The sequence below is a fragment of the Lepidochelys kempii genome, chromosome 2 (genome assembly GCF_965140285.1).
Source record: "Lepidochelys kempii isolate rLepKem1 chromosome 2, rLepKem1.hap1, whole genome shotgun sequence".
Lineage (NCBI taxonomy): Eukaryota > Metazoa > Chordata > Testudines > Cheloniidae > Lepidochelys > Lepidochelys kempii.
In genome coordinates, this window is record NC_136381.1 from 167,561,904 (window position 1) to 167,575,324 (window position 13,421).

At 41.3% G+C, this 13,421-nt stretch overlaps 1 protein-coding gene across 5 annotated transcripts in view; it reads left to right on the plus strand.

Annotated features, from left to right (window-relative positions):
• GRB10 (growth factor receptor bound protein 10) overlaps positions 1 to 13,421 on the plus strand; it is a 263,673-nt gene that overhangs the window by 101,804 nt on the left and 148,448 nt on the right. For 4 of the 5 annotated variants that reach the window (XM_073332709.2, XM_073332708.2, XM_073332712.2 and 1 more), the window contains one exon: positions 10,015 to 10,112. The exons of the other annotated variant lie outside the window; for it this stretch is intronic. In XM_073332709.2, the coding sequence (XP_073188810.1) occupies positions 10,062 to 10,112 (51 nt within the window). In that variant the 5' untranslated portion in view covers positions 10,015 to 10,061. The remainder of the gene's footprint in view (positions 1 to 10,014; positions 10,113 to 13,421) is intronic. 5 annotated transcript variants of the gene reach the window in all.

Here is a 13,421-nt window from a genome sequence, read left to right on the forward strand (position 1 = left end):
CAGTGCGCAGAGCAGCGTAGCCGTGCCTCTGCATAGGAGCCAGAGAGAGGACCTGTCGCTTCTGGGAGATGCACCCCTTTCCCCCTGCACCGTAACCCCTTTCCCAGCCTGCTCCCCCTCCCGCCCTCTGAACTCCTCTGTCTCAGTCCAGAGCATCCTCCTGCACCCCAAACCCCTCCCCCAACCCCATTCCACAGCCCACAGCCCCAGCCCAGAACCCCCTCCCCCAGTCTGGAACCTGCATCCCCAGCTCAGAGCCCATACCCCCTCCTGCACCCCAACCCTCTGCCTCCGCTTGAAGCCCCCCCTATACTCCAAACCCCTCATCCCTGGCCCCACTCCAGAGCCCTCATCTCCTCCTGCATTGCCATCCCCGGTGCCCCAGTCGAAAGCCCCCTCCCCCAACCCTGAACTCCTCCTTTGTGGCTCCACACTAGAGCCCACACCCCCAGCTGGAGTCCTTATCCCCTCCTGCACCCTAATCCCCTGAGCCAACCTGGTGAAAATGAATGAGTGAGGTGAGGGTGGGAAGAGCAAGCAACAGAGGGAGGGGGGTTGGAGTGAGCAGGGATGAGGCCTTGGAGAAGGGGTGGAGCAAGGGTGTTAGGTTTTGTGTGAGTAGAAAGTTGGCAACCCTAGAGTTATAGCAGTGTAACTATAAATATATACATACATTTCCTCAAGTGGACAGGCCCTAACAGCCTGTCATAGGTTTTGTCCTATACATCTGTTTGGGTTTTTCGTATATGTTTTTGCAACTGAGCAGCTACTCCTCTGCTACCACTAAGGTAAGGCCTCTACCCTCTGACTTCCTTGAGACCTGCAGAGAAGTCCCCAGAATGTCTTCTGATCCATCCTTCCTGCTCCATGCTGTCTAGTCATGGATGAAGGTACCTCTCCCATCCCTCCACACCCCTCTTTAGTGGTCTAGGACATACTGTATAGAGTTGCCCTCGCTGGGTTCCAGAAAACATAATTATGAAATAAACAGTGAAGTTCACTGAACATGACTTGCAAAGGACACAGTACTGGGCTTGTATTTTTTTTTTTGTTCAAAAATTCAGTTTTTTCTACCCTGGAAGACACTACAGTTTGAAAAATAGCGAAGTGATGACACTGAATATCAAAAAACTGAAATGAGAATTTTTTTTCAGTATTGCATAAAATTTGGGGTGGCTGTCTTGTCAGCACCACTGTGACTTCAGTGGGTAACGCTTCTGGAGAAAAGAGAGCTTTTGTTAAAGAACTCAGTAAATGACCGCTCCCTAGGGTTTTTCTAGAGTTTCTGAGGTGATGTATTGTGAAAACCTGACACACGCTGAGATTCCAGCTTATAGCAGGGAGAAAATGTGGAGAAGCTTGTCCGAAGTATTTAAAACAAACGGACAAAACCTTCCATGCTGCCTTCTGTGCATCATGAAAAAGCATGAGCCCTCTCTTCAAAATAGTCTGGAAGTTGCCTTTTAACTCTGTTTCTAAAATGTTGGCAGGTTACCATCTTTGCTGCTTTACTCTTAACTACTTTGTACAGCTTTCTGCTTGGATTTAAAGCCTTTGTCTGGCAGATGGAACATGTAAAACTTGGAAAAGCCTCTGTGTTGGCAGAGTGACCATACCATTGCAATCTTCCCATTGCCTTGTATGGTTGCAAGCTGAGGCAGAGACTGTATTGCACTCGAAGTGCATAATTTGCCCTTTTCCCCAGCAAATATAAAACAAGAAGGTGATGCACCAGAAGACTGAACTGGTGTCTGGCTGTAATTAAGTAGCAGCTTGCACTATTGCATAGTAAATGTTGGAATCTTTTTGTGCTTAGGAGCAGTTATTTCCACACACTCTCTAATGTTGAGAAACTGATTCAGACACAGTAGAAATGTTCAAGATGCACACCTGAAAATGTTCCCCGAACTTGTTTCTCTACATGGTCACAAAAAAGATATACTAAAGTCTGAGAGATTATAGTCTGTTTTTGAAGTGTAGATTTATTGCTTAGTAGGGAGCCATATAAAACATGGGTCTATGATGGCCACTGAAATCTGATCTGCGATGGTTATACCTCTTTCATGGGGCCTAGATGAGAAATGCCTCTTCCAGAATTATGGCACTTGAACCTTCATTAGAGTTTGTATACATTGTTTGAGCTGATAGCCATCTTTTTTATTTCTTGAATGTGCTAACACTTGCAACAGCATGTGACCTTGTGGTCACAGTCTTCACAAGCTTCTAGAATTCCTCTTCTCCAGTCCTATATGAAGCCTGTGACCGAGCAATAACTTGGCTCTTGCAAACCTCCTTATGATCTGTGCTGTTTAGCTTACAACAAAAGAGCTTTCAACCGTAGGCTACATACAGTTAAGGTCTCTTAGGCAGGTATTCTAAAAAACAGTAAAGTATAAAATGATGTTGTGATATAATGAACCTGTTTAAATATCTGAAAATGTATGAAGATGCATTGAGTAATATCTGTTCTAGAAGTACAGAAAATATTTGAATAGCTAAGAGTAGCTGACATATTTTGTTGGTTCAGCTCATGACAATGTTCAAAATAAGCTAATGGTTGGACTAATATTGTCACTCAAAGCATTTGCAAAAGGAAAAAAACAAAAATAGTAAACTGAAACTTTAACTCATGAAATCAACTTCTATAAAGGAAACCTGAAAATAAGTAGGATTATTTACATACCAGATAGTTGCTGGTATCCACTAGAATTGGTTGGAAAAATTATTTTCCTTCTGCAGCAGAAAGAAATCTTTTTGAAGGTGAGAGAAATCATTCTCTGTTTCCCATAGAAACTCTAGACTTCCTTTCCCAGCAAACTTGTTTTAGCTCAATCTGTAGAGGAGAATGAGGACACAATGTGACCAAACTACAATTCCTGTGAGGCACTGTGGCAGTATATCAAAATGGAAATTTTTTTAGTTGAACAAATTAATGCTCCAAAACAAACATCAAAAATTTTCATATAAATTGGACACTTTTTGCGAAATTTTGTTTTGTCAGTAACCTAATTTTCAGTCAAAACACTTCAGATAGGTAACAGCACTAGTCAAATATTTCCTACCTATCAAAGGTAAACGGAAAGGTCATATTAATCTCTGAGATTCTTTGCAGAGTACAAATGAAGCAGTGTAACTAAAATTTGGCACTTTAAAAATGTGTGCAGTTAATGAGCAGAGCATCTAACATTATTACATACACCTGTGTAGTTGCTACTCAAGCTTTTAGTATTTGGTGTTTGAATCTGAGACACAATGAATTAATTGATCACTATTTCAGTGCATGAATTTGTGTGTTATGAGTGATTTTAAACACGTTCTCTACATCTCAGGCATACACCACTTCTTCCTGCCCTGACTGAGTCAAATATTACATGGTCAATTTACTGCTGCACAAGTGTGATGTGAGACTCCTCGCTCTTACTCCTGAGACTGTTTTGCTCTTGTCTAAGTGCATGTGGACCTCAAGAGGGCAGAATATGTTTCAACACCAGTCTTCCTTTTTATGTGATGGCACTATTCACCAAGTCGTACTTTAATCTGACTCTTACTTTCCTGCTCTTAAATTCCTTTGCTCTTCCTATTGATCATGCTGCTCAAATGCAACATTAAATATCAACTCCATAGATATTAGCCAACTATGTGGGATTTTACTGTATTGCCAAATCCTAGTCGGTGAGTTGAAATGGCCACAGCCTAGAATTAAAAAACTAAGACGGGAATTGCTATTTTTGTGAGTGGGGTTTACTCAAACAACCAAAACGCTGAAGGTATTTTGATGAGTTCAAACTCAAAACTTGGATCTAACACACTAACCAACCTCCCACCCACCACACATACCTCTCCCCAAAATGGACAGGCTGACTAACAGGCTGCTTTATAAGAATACGGAAGGTGCCAGAACTCCAAGGCAGTGGGCATGCAGAAAGAGTTCCCAACTGTGCCCTACTTTTGAGTTAGGGGAATAACTGACACAGTAGGGTGTTCCAGGTTCCATACCAGAATTAGTATGTGAATATGGAAAAGGGTGTAAGCCCTGAGATGGTGAAGTATTTAGATGACATGAGACTAGGTTAGTTGAGCTAGTAAAACACTACCCTTAAGAGGGAACAAGTAAAGTTATGTAAACAGGCAAAACAATTACATATGAAATTGTTGACATGCAAAATAGTGCACATTAGAAGGAATCCTTTGAAATATTCATTCACATGTTATCGGACTGTGGACTAAAGATTTGGCCTATTCCCTATGTGCAATACCCTCTGCATTTTAGGGAATGCTGGCGGTTTTGGAAAAACGCAGAGAGCTTCAACCTTACCCCAGCCTGAACTTGAGTCTGCTGGAACAAACTCTCTAAAGCTTTTATTGAATGCCTAACTACTTAGAAGGCATCCAACAACTTCTAAAATTGGTCTCTAGATAAAAAAATGTGTATATAGGCAGACATAGAGGCAGAAAATCCAAAAGCTGAATAGCTCTTCAAAATAGTAATATTTTGTTTTAAGATTAAATGTTAGTGTAAATTAAGACATTGTAGTAGAAAACATTGTGCTTCTAACTACATAAACATCATACGTTTGTGGCCCTTGATGTTATATGTATACACGTTCAGGGTACTGTACTTATCAAAGGAGATGAATTATTTTAGTGGTGGTGCTGCTTTGTTTGTTTTATTTGACAGTAATCCCAAATTTTGAAATGCCAGTGAAGCATTCCAGGGCTAGGCCAAGCAAATGGAACTGGCTAATAAAAGCTGTGCATAGTTAAGAAGTAGTAACGTTGGATTCTTTCATTTGTCACACTTATCACAACTTAGGAAACTTTGACATTCCTCGTAAAGCTTCTAAGTTTTTTTTTTTTTTTTCCACTTCTAAAATTGCTAGTTCTGGTAAACACTAAATTTGCTAGCAAAATGACTTTAACTCCTAACTTTCATAGATTGCCCCAAGGAATTGGTGTAAAGTTCTTCCCCCCTCAAATTTATTGTTCTCTAATGGTGTGTCACATTAGAGTTTGAGATTTCAAAGATGAAATAATATGCTTTATATTATTGTAGCAGGGATATTTTGGTAAACTGCTTTAAGACAAGAGAGGTATGTGGTCTTAAATCAGTGCAGATGTATGACTGGGGGTGATGTCACTAGAAGATTATTGCTTTCCTCCTCACTGCAGTGTTCACAAATGAATACTCAAGAATATTGCTGTGAAACAAATAAGTCTTGATAAATTATGCAGTCTTGCCTAGAATAATGGTTTTGAAGTAATTTATGATCTTCCACTGGTGTCCTGGAAATGTAGGGGAAATTAAAGTACAATCTAAAGTCGACATATTGGTCTAGTATTGTTCAGAAACACATTAAAATTTCTTGCAGTAATCCAGACTTCTGTACTTAGAATGGATTTAACTCGTGTTCTATCTTGGGAATCAGTGAAACAAATAAATAAATGCTGTATTCTTCTAATTTGTTTAGAACTGAATAAAAATCACAGCAAGCATGCCTTTTTATAAAAATAAGGCAATGTTTTATGGATGTTACTTTTTAAATATTAACTTAAAATTGTTGCAGTACAAAACTGACTTCTCTCTTCACCCTCTTTCCCACTCTCCCTGATCTATCTGAATGCTCAAGCCAATAAAAATAATTCCTTTCGGGGTGCTGCTACTACACTATAGCAACTTTAGAATATTTCCTGCAGACTCCAGCCAATTTAGGTCTTGATGTACCTACAAAATTCATTCTGTGCAAGATAGAAGCTTTGGCACGTGTCAGCTAAATTAATATGAATCTTCTGAAATGTGTTCAAGAATTGAGGCAAAATCTATACTGAAAAATAAAATTTGGAGTTGCCTTCTGCCAATCTAGCAAGAACAGCCCTCATGAGAACTGAATGTAAACTTTTGACAAGTGGAAGTTAGATGGTCTTGGCCATGCCTATTGTTTGCATGTTTAAAGATATATTCTATATGGGTGTCCTAGCGGCTGTACTAAAAGGGCATCATGTCATAGTCTAATAAAGAGAGCCTTGTTTGGTTCTTAAAATGGTCTTTTCCAGTATGAGTAATACAAGGTTTAAGTATTAAATTTTAAGTTATCTTTTACAGATAAACTAGCAGCATGCCACGCAACTCAAAGTAATAGTGTACAAATCCAATACTTTTATTAACAGTAGTGTTTATTTTAGGTAGCTGTTGGTTTTCTGATGCCAAATCTCACTGTGGATAAGGAAATCTTCTCTCTGACGACTTGCTTAAGGAGCTGTTAAGGCTATTTCAAAGGCTTTATTAGAAATGCCATTCCTTTCCTAGAAGCAGAGTACTTTTAAGTAATAGGATCCATTGTTTTGCATAACTGAAGTACCTTTGAAACCTATAAATTAATTTTTAAAAAAACGTTTTGCTGTCACTCTAAGCAAGCCTACTTTGCAGAAAGAGTAAGTGGCACCTTTCTAGATGGTGCCCGTGATGGGGTGGACTAGGCCGAAAGGTCCCCTGCTGGAGGCCTCAGGGTACTGCCACACCTATTCAAGGAAAGGAGCAGTGGAGAGGTCCTCCAAGTGGCCTAGAGTGGTTATGACGAAGCAACCAATCAGAGGGGCTGCTGGAGTGGCCAATCAGGGGCTAGGAGGGCCATATAGAAGGAGCCGCAGAACAGAGCAGCAGTTAGTTGCTGCTTGGAGCTGGAGGAGAAAGGACTGCATACCTGGCTGGAAGAGCAGCTAGACCAAAGACAGTCTGCTGGCAGGGACTGGGGAGTGAGACGCTCCTGGCTGGCTGCTAGGGCTGAGCCCAAGACAATCTGCTGGCGGGGAGCATTGAGGGAGCTCCTGGCTGGCTGCTGGGACTGGGGAGGGCCTGAGCACAGCAGGGCCGCAGGAAGATACTGTCCCATACCAGGGCCGGGGCTACTCACTGCAAGAATGCAGACACACTCAACCAGAAGGGGCGCTTGTGAGATGTAGGTGCCGACCCTGTTACAGTGCCCATGTGATGGAGTGTCTTCTATTATACAGAAGCAGCATGTTGGTTAGAGAGCACTCTATTTTGGAGGCATCTGGGTTGTTAGTTTGTCTTTTTGATACGGCCTATCTGTTCAGACGCAACTTAGCTTTTCAAAGATCTCTGAATGAGCCGATAATCATATTTCTTGTTGTAGTGGACATGGCGTTCAAAGCCTGTGTGCGAAGTAGTTTACATGCAGTTTAGGACATTATCATATTGTAATACAATTTATGTGTGTCTCTCTTGCTTGCCGAAATAAAAATCTAGCATTCCTAGTTTGAAGACTTCACACTGTAAAATGATGCACAGTTTACATTCAGGTTGATTTCTAAAACACGCAAATTCCTGTAACTTCAGGAGTCAGCGGTGGTTCTTCAAGAAGTCATTTAGCTATTCCGCTGTTGATAGCTTACAAGGAAAAATCCAGTTAATAGTTTGGCCTTGTGCTATGGGACATGCATATTTGCAGCCTGACACTCATCCCGATTTGAGTGGAGTTGGGGTGAAAGTTAAACATCTTAGTCTGTTTCCCTCTATTCCTCCCTCCCGCGTGGTTCTCCCCCCATCCCCCAACAAATTCTCTTTGGAGTGCAGCTCTATTGACTAGGTTGCCAATTTTGGTTGGAGGTATTCCTGGAGTTTTCATCACATGACCTAATCTTTAATTCCTGGAGACTCCAAGACAATCCTGGAGAATTGGCAACCCTATATGGTGACAAAAGTGGAAAGTGCTAGTATAGAGACCCTGCCACCCCACTAACCACCATGTCCACTCCTGCTCTGAGGTCTTGATGACTCTGTGATTAAAAGCTATATCAGTTGCCATGCCCATCTACACCAGTGGGGAATGAGAGTTGGGAAATGTACTGTGGGTGAGGACAGCACTCTAAACTGTCATGGTTTGGAGTTTTAAAAGGAGTAAAGTGGTACTGTCTTGGACAAGAAGACACAACAAGGGTTCTCCATCGACTCCGCCTGCCACAGCAATAATCCCGATTTATCAAAGCTCTTTCTACAACTATCATAAAATAACATGTTTTACTGGGGCAGAACTGCAAACACAGGCTTAGGAGTCTCTTAACTTAAGGGTTAGTAATGTATTAACTATTTACATAGTACAGTGGAGGGTCAAAAGTTCACTGAAATGCAGGATCGTGAACGTGAGTCACTCTGAAAAGCTGGGCTGGGGAGGGTAGGGGCCTAAAAGCGTGTCTGTGGATGTGTAATGTCCTAGGCAAAGGTGAACTGTCTTGCAATTGTGTAAGTACCTAGAGACTGCAGGACCTAGAAACAGAGCAATCTATTTACCTACTGGCTTATATCCAGAATTTCTCCCACCCCAAAAAGGCATCATCCCAACTTGCTTTTTCTGGAGGGGTGGGCTGATTATTTGTATTACAGTCGTGCTCCGAACCCCATTCATGGATCAGGGCCAAACCTAGAACAGAAAATGGTCTTTGCCCCCTGAAAGGAATGAATTGGAGGTCTGTAAACTTTTGTTCTTTTGGGATGGGGATGGAAGCCCCAAATGTTCCTCATATGAAAATACTCAGCCACCAGCTGCCTCTGTAAAGAGGCAGTTGAAGCTGTTATAAAAAATGAACAGGATAGAAGCTCTACAGGGGGATAGTCTTCATTGGCTTCATGTTTTCTGAAGTCTCTTTCCCCTGGACTGCATCTAATTGGAAGGGAATGGTCTCAGACACATGCAGGGTATTCGGTGGGACACTGAAATAAGAAATGGCAAGACAAGCACGTTACTTGTGGTAATGCATGGAGGTTCTGTCGACTGTTTTCTTCATGTTGAATTGATCTGGTGGTTCTCCACTTTCAAACGTCTTCTCTGACTAGGTGGCTCTATCAATGAAATAATGATAGAAGAGGAAAATCTGCCCTCTGAACATGCAGATAGAGAGCTAAGGGGGGAAAAAAGTCAGCTATCTGAACTGCTTTAAAACAGTGGCTCTCAACCTTTCCAGACTACTGTATCCCTTTCTGGTGTCTGATTTGTCTTGTGTACCCCCAAGTTTCACCTCACTTAAAAACTTTCTTACAAAATCAGACCTAAAAAATACAAAAGTGTCTCAGCACACTGTTACTCAAAAATTGCTTACTTTCTAATTTTACTACATAATTATAAAATAATTTGGAATATAAATATTGTACTTACATTTCAGTGTATAATATGTGGAGCAGTATAAACAAGCCACTGTCTGTATGAAATTTTAGTTTGTACTAACTTCGCTAGTGCTTTTTATGTAGTCTGTTGTAAAACTAGGCAAATATCTAGATGAGTTGATATACTCCCCTGGAAGACCTCAGCATACCCCCAGGGGTACACATACCAGTGACTGAGAACCACTGCATTAAAACACTATTTAGGTGACAGTGCTCAAGTTAGGAAATACCAGTCTTATAGTTGCTCATGCAAACCTAATTGTGCTCCACTTTTGCATTCACACTGTACTCTGAATGAAGAAAGGGGTCATGTGGAAAAAAGCGTATATAATATAATTAAAGATATAATGCTTACACTCAAATGGACGTTCTCAAGGAAAATTAGAACACTTTAGAGTTGTAGCTCCCCCAATTTTAAATGTGTGGAATAGTTTGTGGCTGTTCAGTCTTGCTCTGATTTATTTCTGGAATTCAGAGGACCCTTATGAGGTAAAATCTGAGGTATATGAATATATATATACCTCCAAAGTGAGGAGAGTTCCTCCATACACTACTAAAACTGGAGACATGCAAGTAGATTGGGAGGGAGCCAACCTGACAATAGTTGGCTCTCTTATTGGAGCTGTCTAATCTGGTATTAAATGAAAAAGCAGACTTGTTCTCCCAAGCTATCAAATACTACCTCAGAATCCTGACCTGCAGACTTGCTCCTCCAAGTTGGTGCAAGTACTTGCCACTTCTTATTACCCTTCCCTGCTTCCGTCCCTCTCAAACAGGTTTTTTCAGGAATAAGTTGTCAGGCCTTCAGTGTGGTTTCTGACTTTGTTTGTTCTCTGCAGGTGCTGTGAAGCAGTAGATGTAATTTGAAGAAAAATTGGAAGAACAAATGGCTTTAGCTGGCTGCCCAGACTCCTTTTTACACCATCCTTACAGGATAGTAAGTGTTAACTTTTCTTTTTAAACATTGTAATGTAATTTTGGTGGTGCTGATGTAAAACTGATGCTTTAGTAGCTGCCTAGTAGTAGTCTGAATTTGACTAGTGGTTGGTAGCAGTGATGGCAACATTATCTGTGGACCAGCCATTCACTAATACGTATATACCGCAAGCAAAGATGAGAGCTGTTTTCAGCTAATTGAATAGGCAATATTGATGGCTAAGGACCCTTTTTACCCTCAGATCTACTTATTCATTTTGCTAGGTCAAACCTCTTTCTGGCAGAGTGACAGCACCCATGGAATGTGGAAATATCTGTTCCAGCAAAAAAAGTACCAGAGTCTGCTGAATATTCAATAAATAGGAACAGGAAGTGCAATAAAATATGCAATAAAATATGCAATAAAAGTAGTCATACTGTGTCTAGTCCTCTGTGTCAACAGTCGTATATTTTTTTCAGCAGTGACTTCCATAGTTCAGTGACACAGCATTTTTCTCCAAATGGTGCATTGGATTAACCTTTTTCCTGTCATTTCATGTCATTCCCTTGTTTCTTCGTGATAGGAGAGGGTAAAGTTAATTGATTCCTACTGACAGGTCATCAGCCAATAATCTTAAAGTCCTCTGACCTCTTCCAGAGTTCAGATAAAACTGATTGGTGTCTTCAGCAAAGATCAAGACTGTTCTGTAAAATGTCTTCCTTTTTGACTTGTCATTGACTTTATTCATCTGGCTCTCTGGCTGTTCCTTTCTGGAAGAACCTTAGATAGATTTGACTGAGTTTCATCTCCATTAGTGCACCAGTGAAACAGTTTTCCAATCCAGTGGGCTCAAGCTTAGCCCTGACTCTAAACTGGAGAAGGCGCTGAGCTGACCACGATTGATGTGTAATCATAACAGCCAGTCACTTCGGATTAGAAAATCTTTACCATTAAATCAAACTATCCTCCTCACGATGCAAAGTCCAGTAGTGCTGAAGGCCATGGCTCTCCCAAGCTCCTACAATGCAGCATACAAACAGTTTTAAGGTAGCTCCTCTGTTCAGAAAGATCTACCCCATTTTGGTCTCATCAAGCCAGTTAAACCAATTTGAATTCTTTCTTTTTGCAAGTTCAGTTGTTCCTTCTTTGTGGTGGAACTTACCTAGTGGCATATATAACTGACCCTTCATGGGACAACAGTGCTAAAACCAGGAGTATATACTGCTTGAGCAAAAGGAGAAACTTCCTTAGCTTGCCACTGTAGCAGACTCCTATCTCCATGTGGACTAGCCAAAAGAGAGAGGCGTCTACAGATTGTGTTAGCGTGGGTTACATGTTTGCTTCTTAGGAATCTTCCTCCTAAAATTGTTTTAATGAGTTAGTTTACATTTTCAATTTCAGTGGGGAGGGAAGGTTCACTCATTCCAGGAAGCTTGGGTCTTCATTCCATTGGCTCAACTGTCTATTGGTCCATCTTGGGTACTGTATTTAAACAGGCCTTCTGCCTGAGTTTTGAAAGTAACTGCAGTATTTCCAGTACCATGCATTCAAACAAGCCCCCCAAAAAATCCTCAAATTTGTCCAAGGGGTGGAGGAAGGTTTTTTCTTTGCATTTTGGTTTGAGCTATTAGGGTGCACTTCCAGGTTTTTCTTGACAGCTGTTAGGACTAGAAACTAAAATGAAAGCTGAGATTCCCTTGTAGTCACTTGACTCCAGGACTGGAGCTCTAAGAAAAACAGCAAAAATTGTGAGTCTCTCGTGGTAAAATACCAATGTTGCTAACTCTAGGGATCTTTTAATCCACCTCTTCTGCAGCCTGCTATACACTTCCACATGCCACGTCCTTCCCCCTCTACCCACAAAACCTTTTGATACCCTGCTTTTGTTCTAGGAAACTAGTGGACTAAAAAGCTTCATAACAATTACATGAGGGCTGCAGGAATAGTAAACGCTGCTGTGGCTTGGATCCTCTGCATCTACTGGCGAACTGGTCTCCAGAGGAGGGAGTGAGAGAGAGTGCATTCTCCATTAATTTTACACAGTATTTCCTGGCACAAATATTTACTGTGTGCTAGCATTCTTGAAATGAGTGCTTGAACCTATTACAAAGACTGGCTTTGGAAAATCACTCTCAACTAATGTGTCTGCTGTGAGGAATTAAATTAGTTTGGCGGGGGGGGGGAGTTTCCCCTCTTCCCCCTCCCCCCTCCTAATAAGCTTGATCAGATTAAATTTGACTTGCAAAATTGGCGGCTGAGCCAGCATTGTCTTGGTTAAAGGCCAGAAGAAGGGTATAAATTCTAAGTTATGGTGGGAAGTGCTGTTGTTGTGGTCTTCTTTGTTTATACATGCTCTGTGAACTTTTAAAATAAAACATAAGTCAGAACTAAAACTTTCAAAGACTCATAAAGAACACCCTGTCACCCTTCATTTGATATTGTTGGTACTTCAAGATTTAGATTGAGTAGATTATTCAAACTTAAATCTTAGGTTACATTATACCTTATCTCAAAAGGCTAAAAATGGAGTGGAGGAAAACCTCCTAGAGTACATTCATTCAATGGGGAACTCCAACAAGAAATCTGTTCACCTTTCAAGCAAACAGGAAATGCACCACATATTGCTCCAGAGGAATCCTAGGTCACCACTCCCAGCTCAGTGCTCTGCTTCTTGGTTGGATCAGTTCATTTATGCCTTTCATTTGCTGCTGCTGCTGCCACAAGTTCTACACAAAATCTGGCAGGACAGAGCACTGTTTATCCTGATCTTCCCCTTCTGGTGTTTTGGTTTCCCAAACTCTGATGTATGTCACCCTGATTACCAATCATCCTCCCAATGTTTCCCAAGCTCCTGACCCAGTGGAATGGCAAGATCAAGTACCCTGATCTGCTTCAGCTTCACCTCAGGGCTTGGAATTTGGATGGGCCTCGTCCTTCAAATGTTCATGCTTCACAGAAGTTTGAGCCTTCTTTATTCGTAGTACAAAGGACTCTAGTAGAAGATGTTACCTACCTAAATGGAAGCACTTTTATTTTTGGGGCACATTAAAGAGGCATTCTCCCAGAAACTGCAGATATTTCTCTCATCTTGGACTACATCCTCTCTTTGAAGACATCAGGGTTGTCCATCACTTCCTGTGAGTCCTTGGTGGCAATCCAGGCATACCATCCACCTTCCCAGGGCTACTTGGTCTTCACACATCCACTGACCAATAGATTCTGGAATCTTGCACCCTCCTCCTACTTAAGTACTGCTTGACAATCACTTGACAATGGAATGCTATAGGGACCATCATTCAAAGAGGAGGAGGAAGTTACTTACCTGTAACT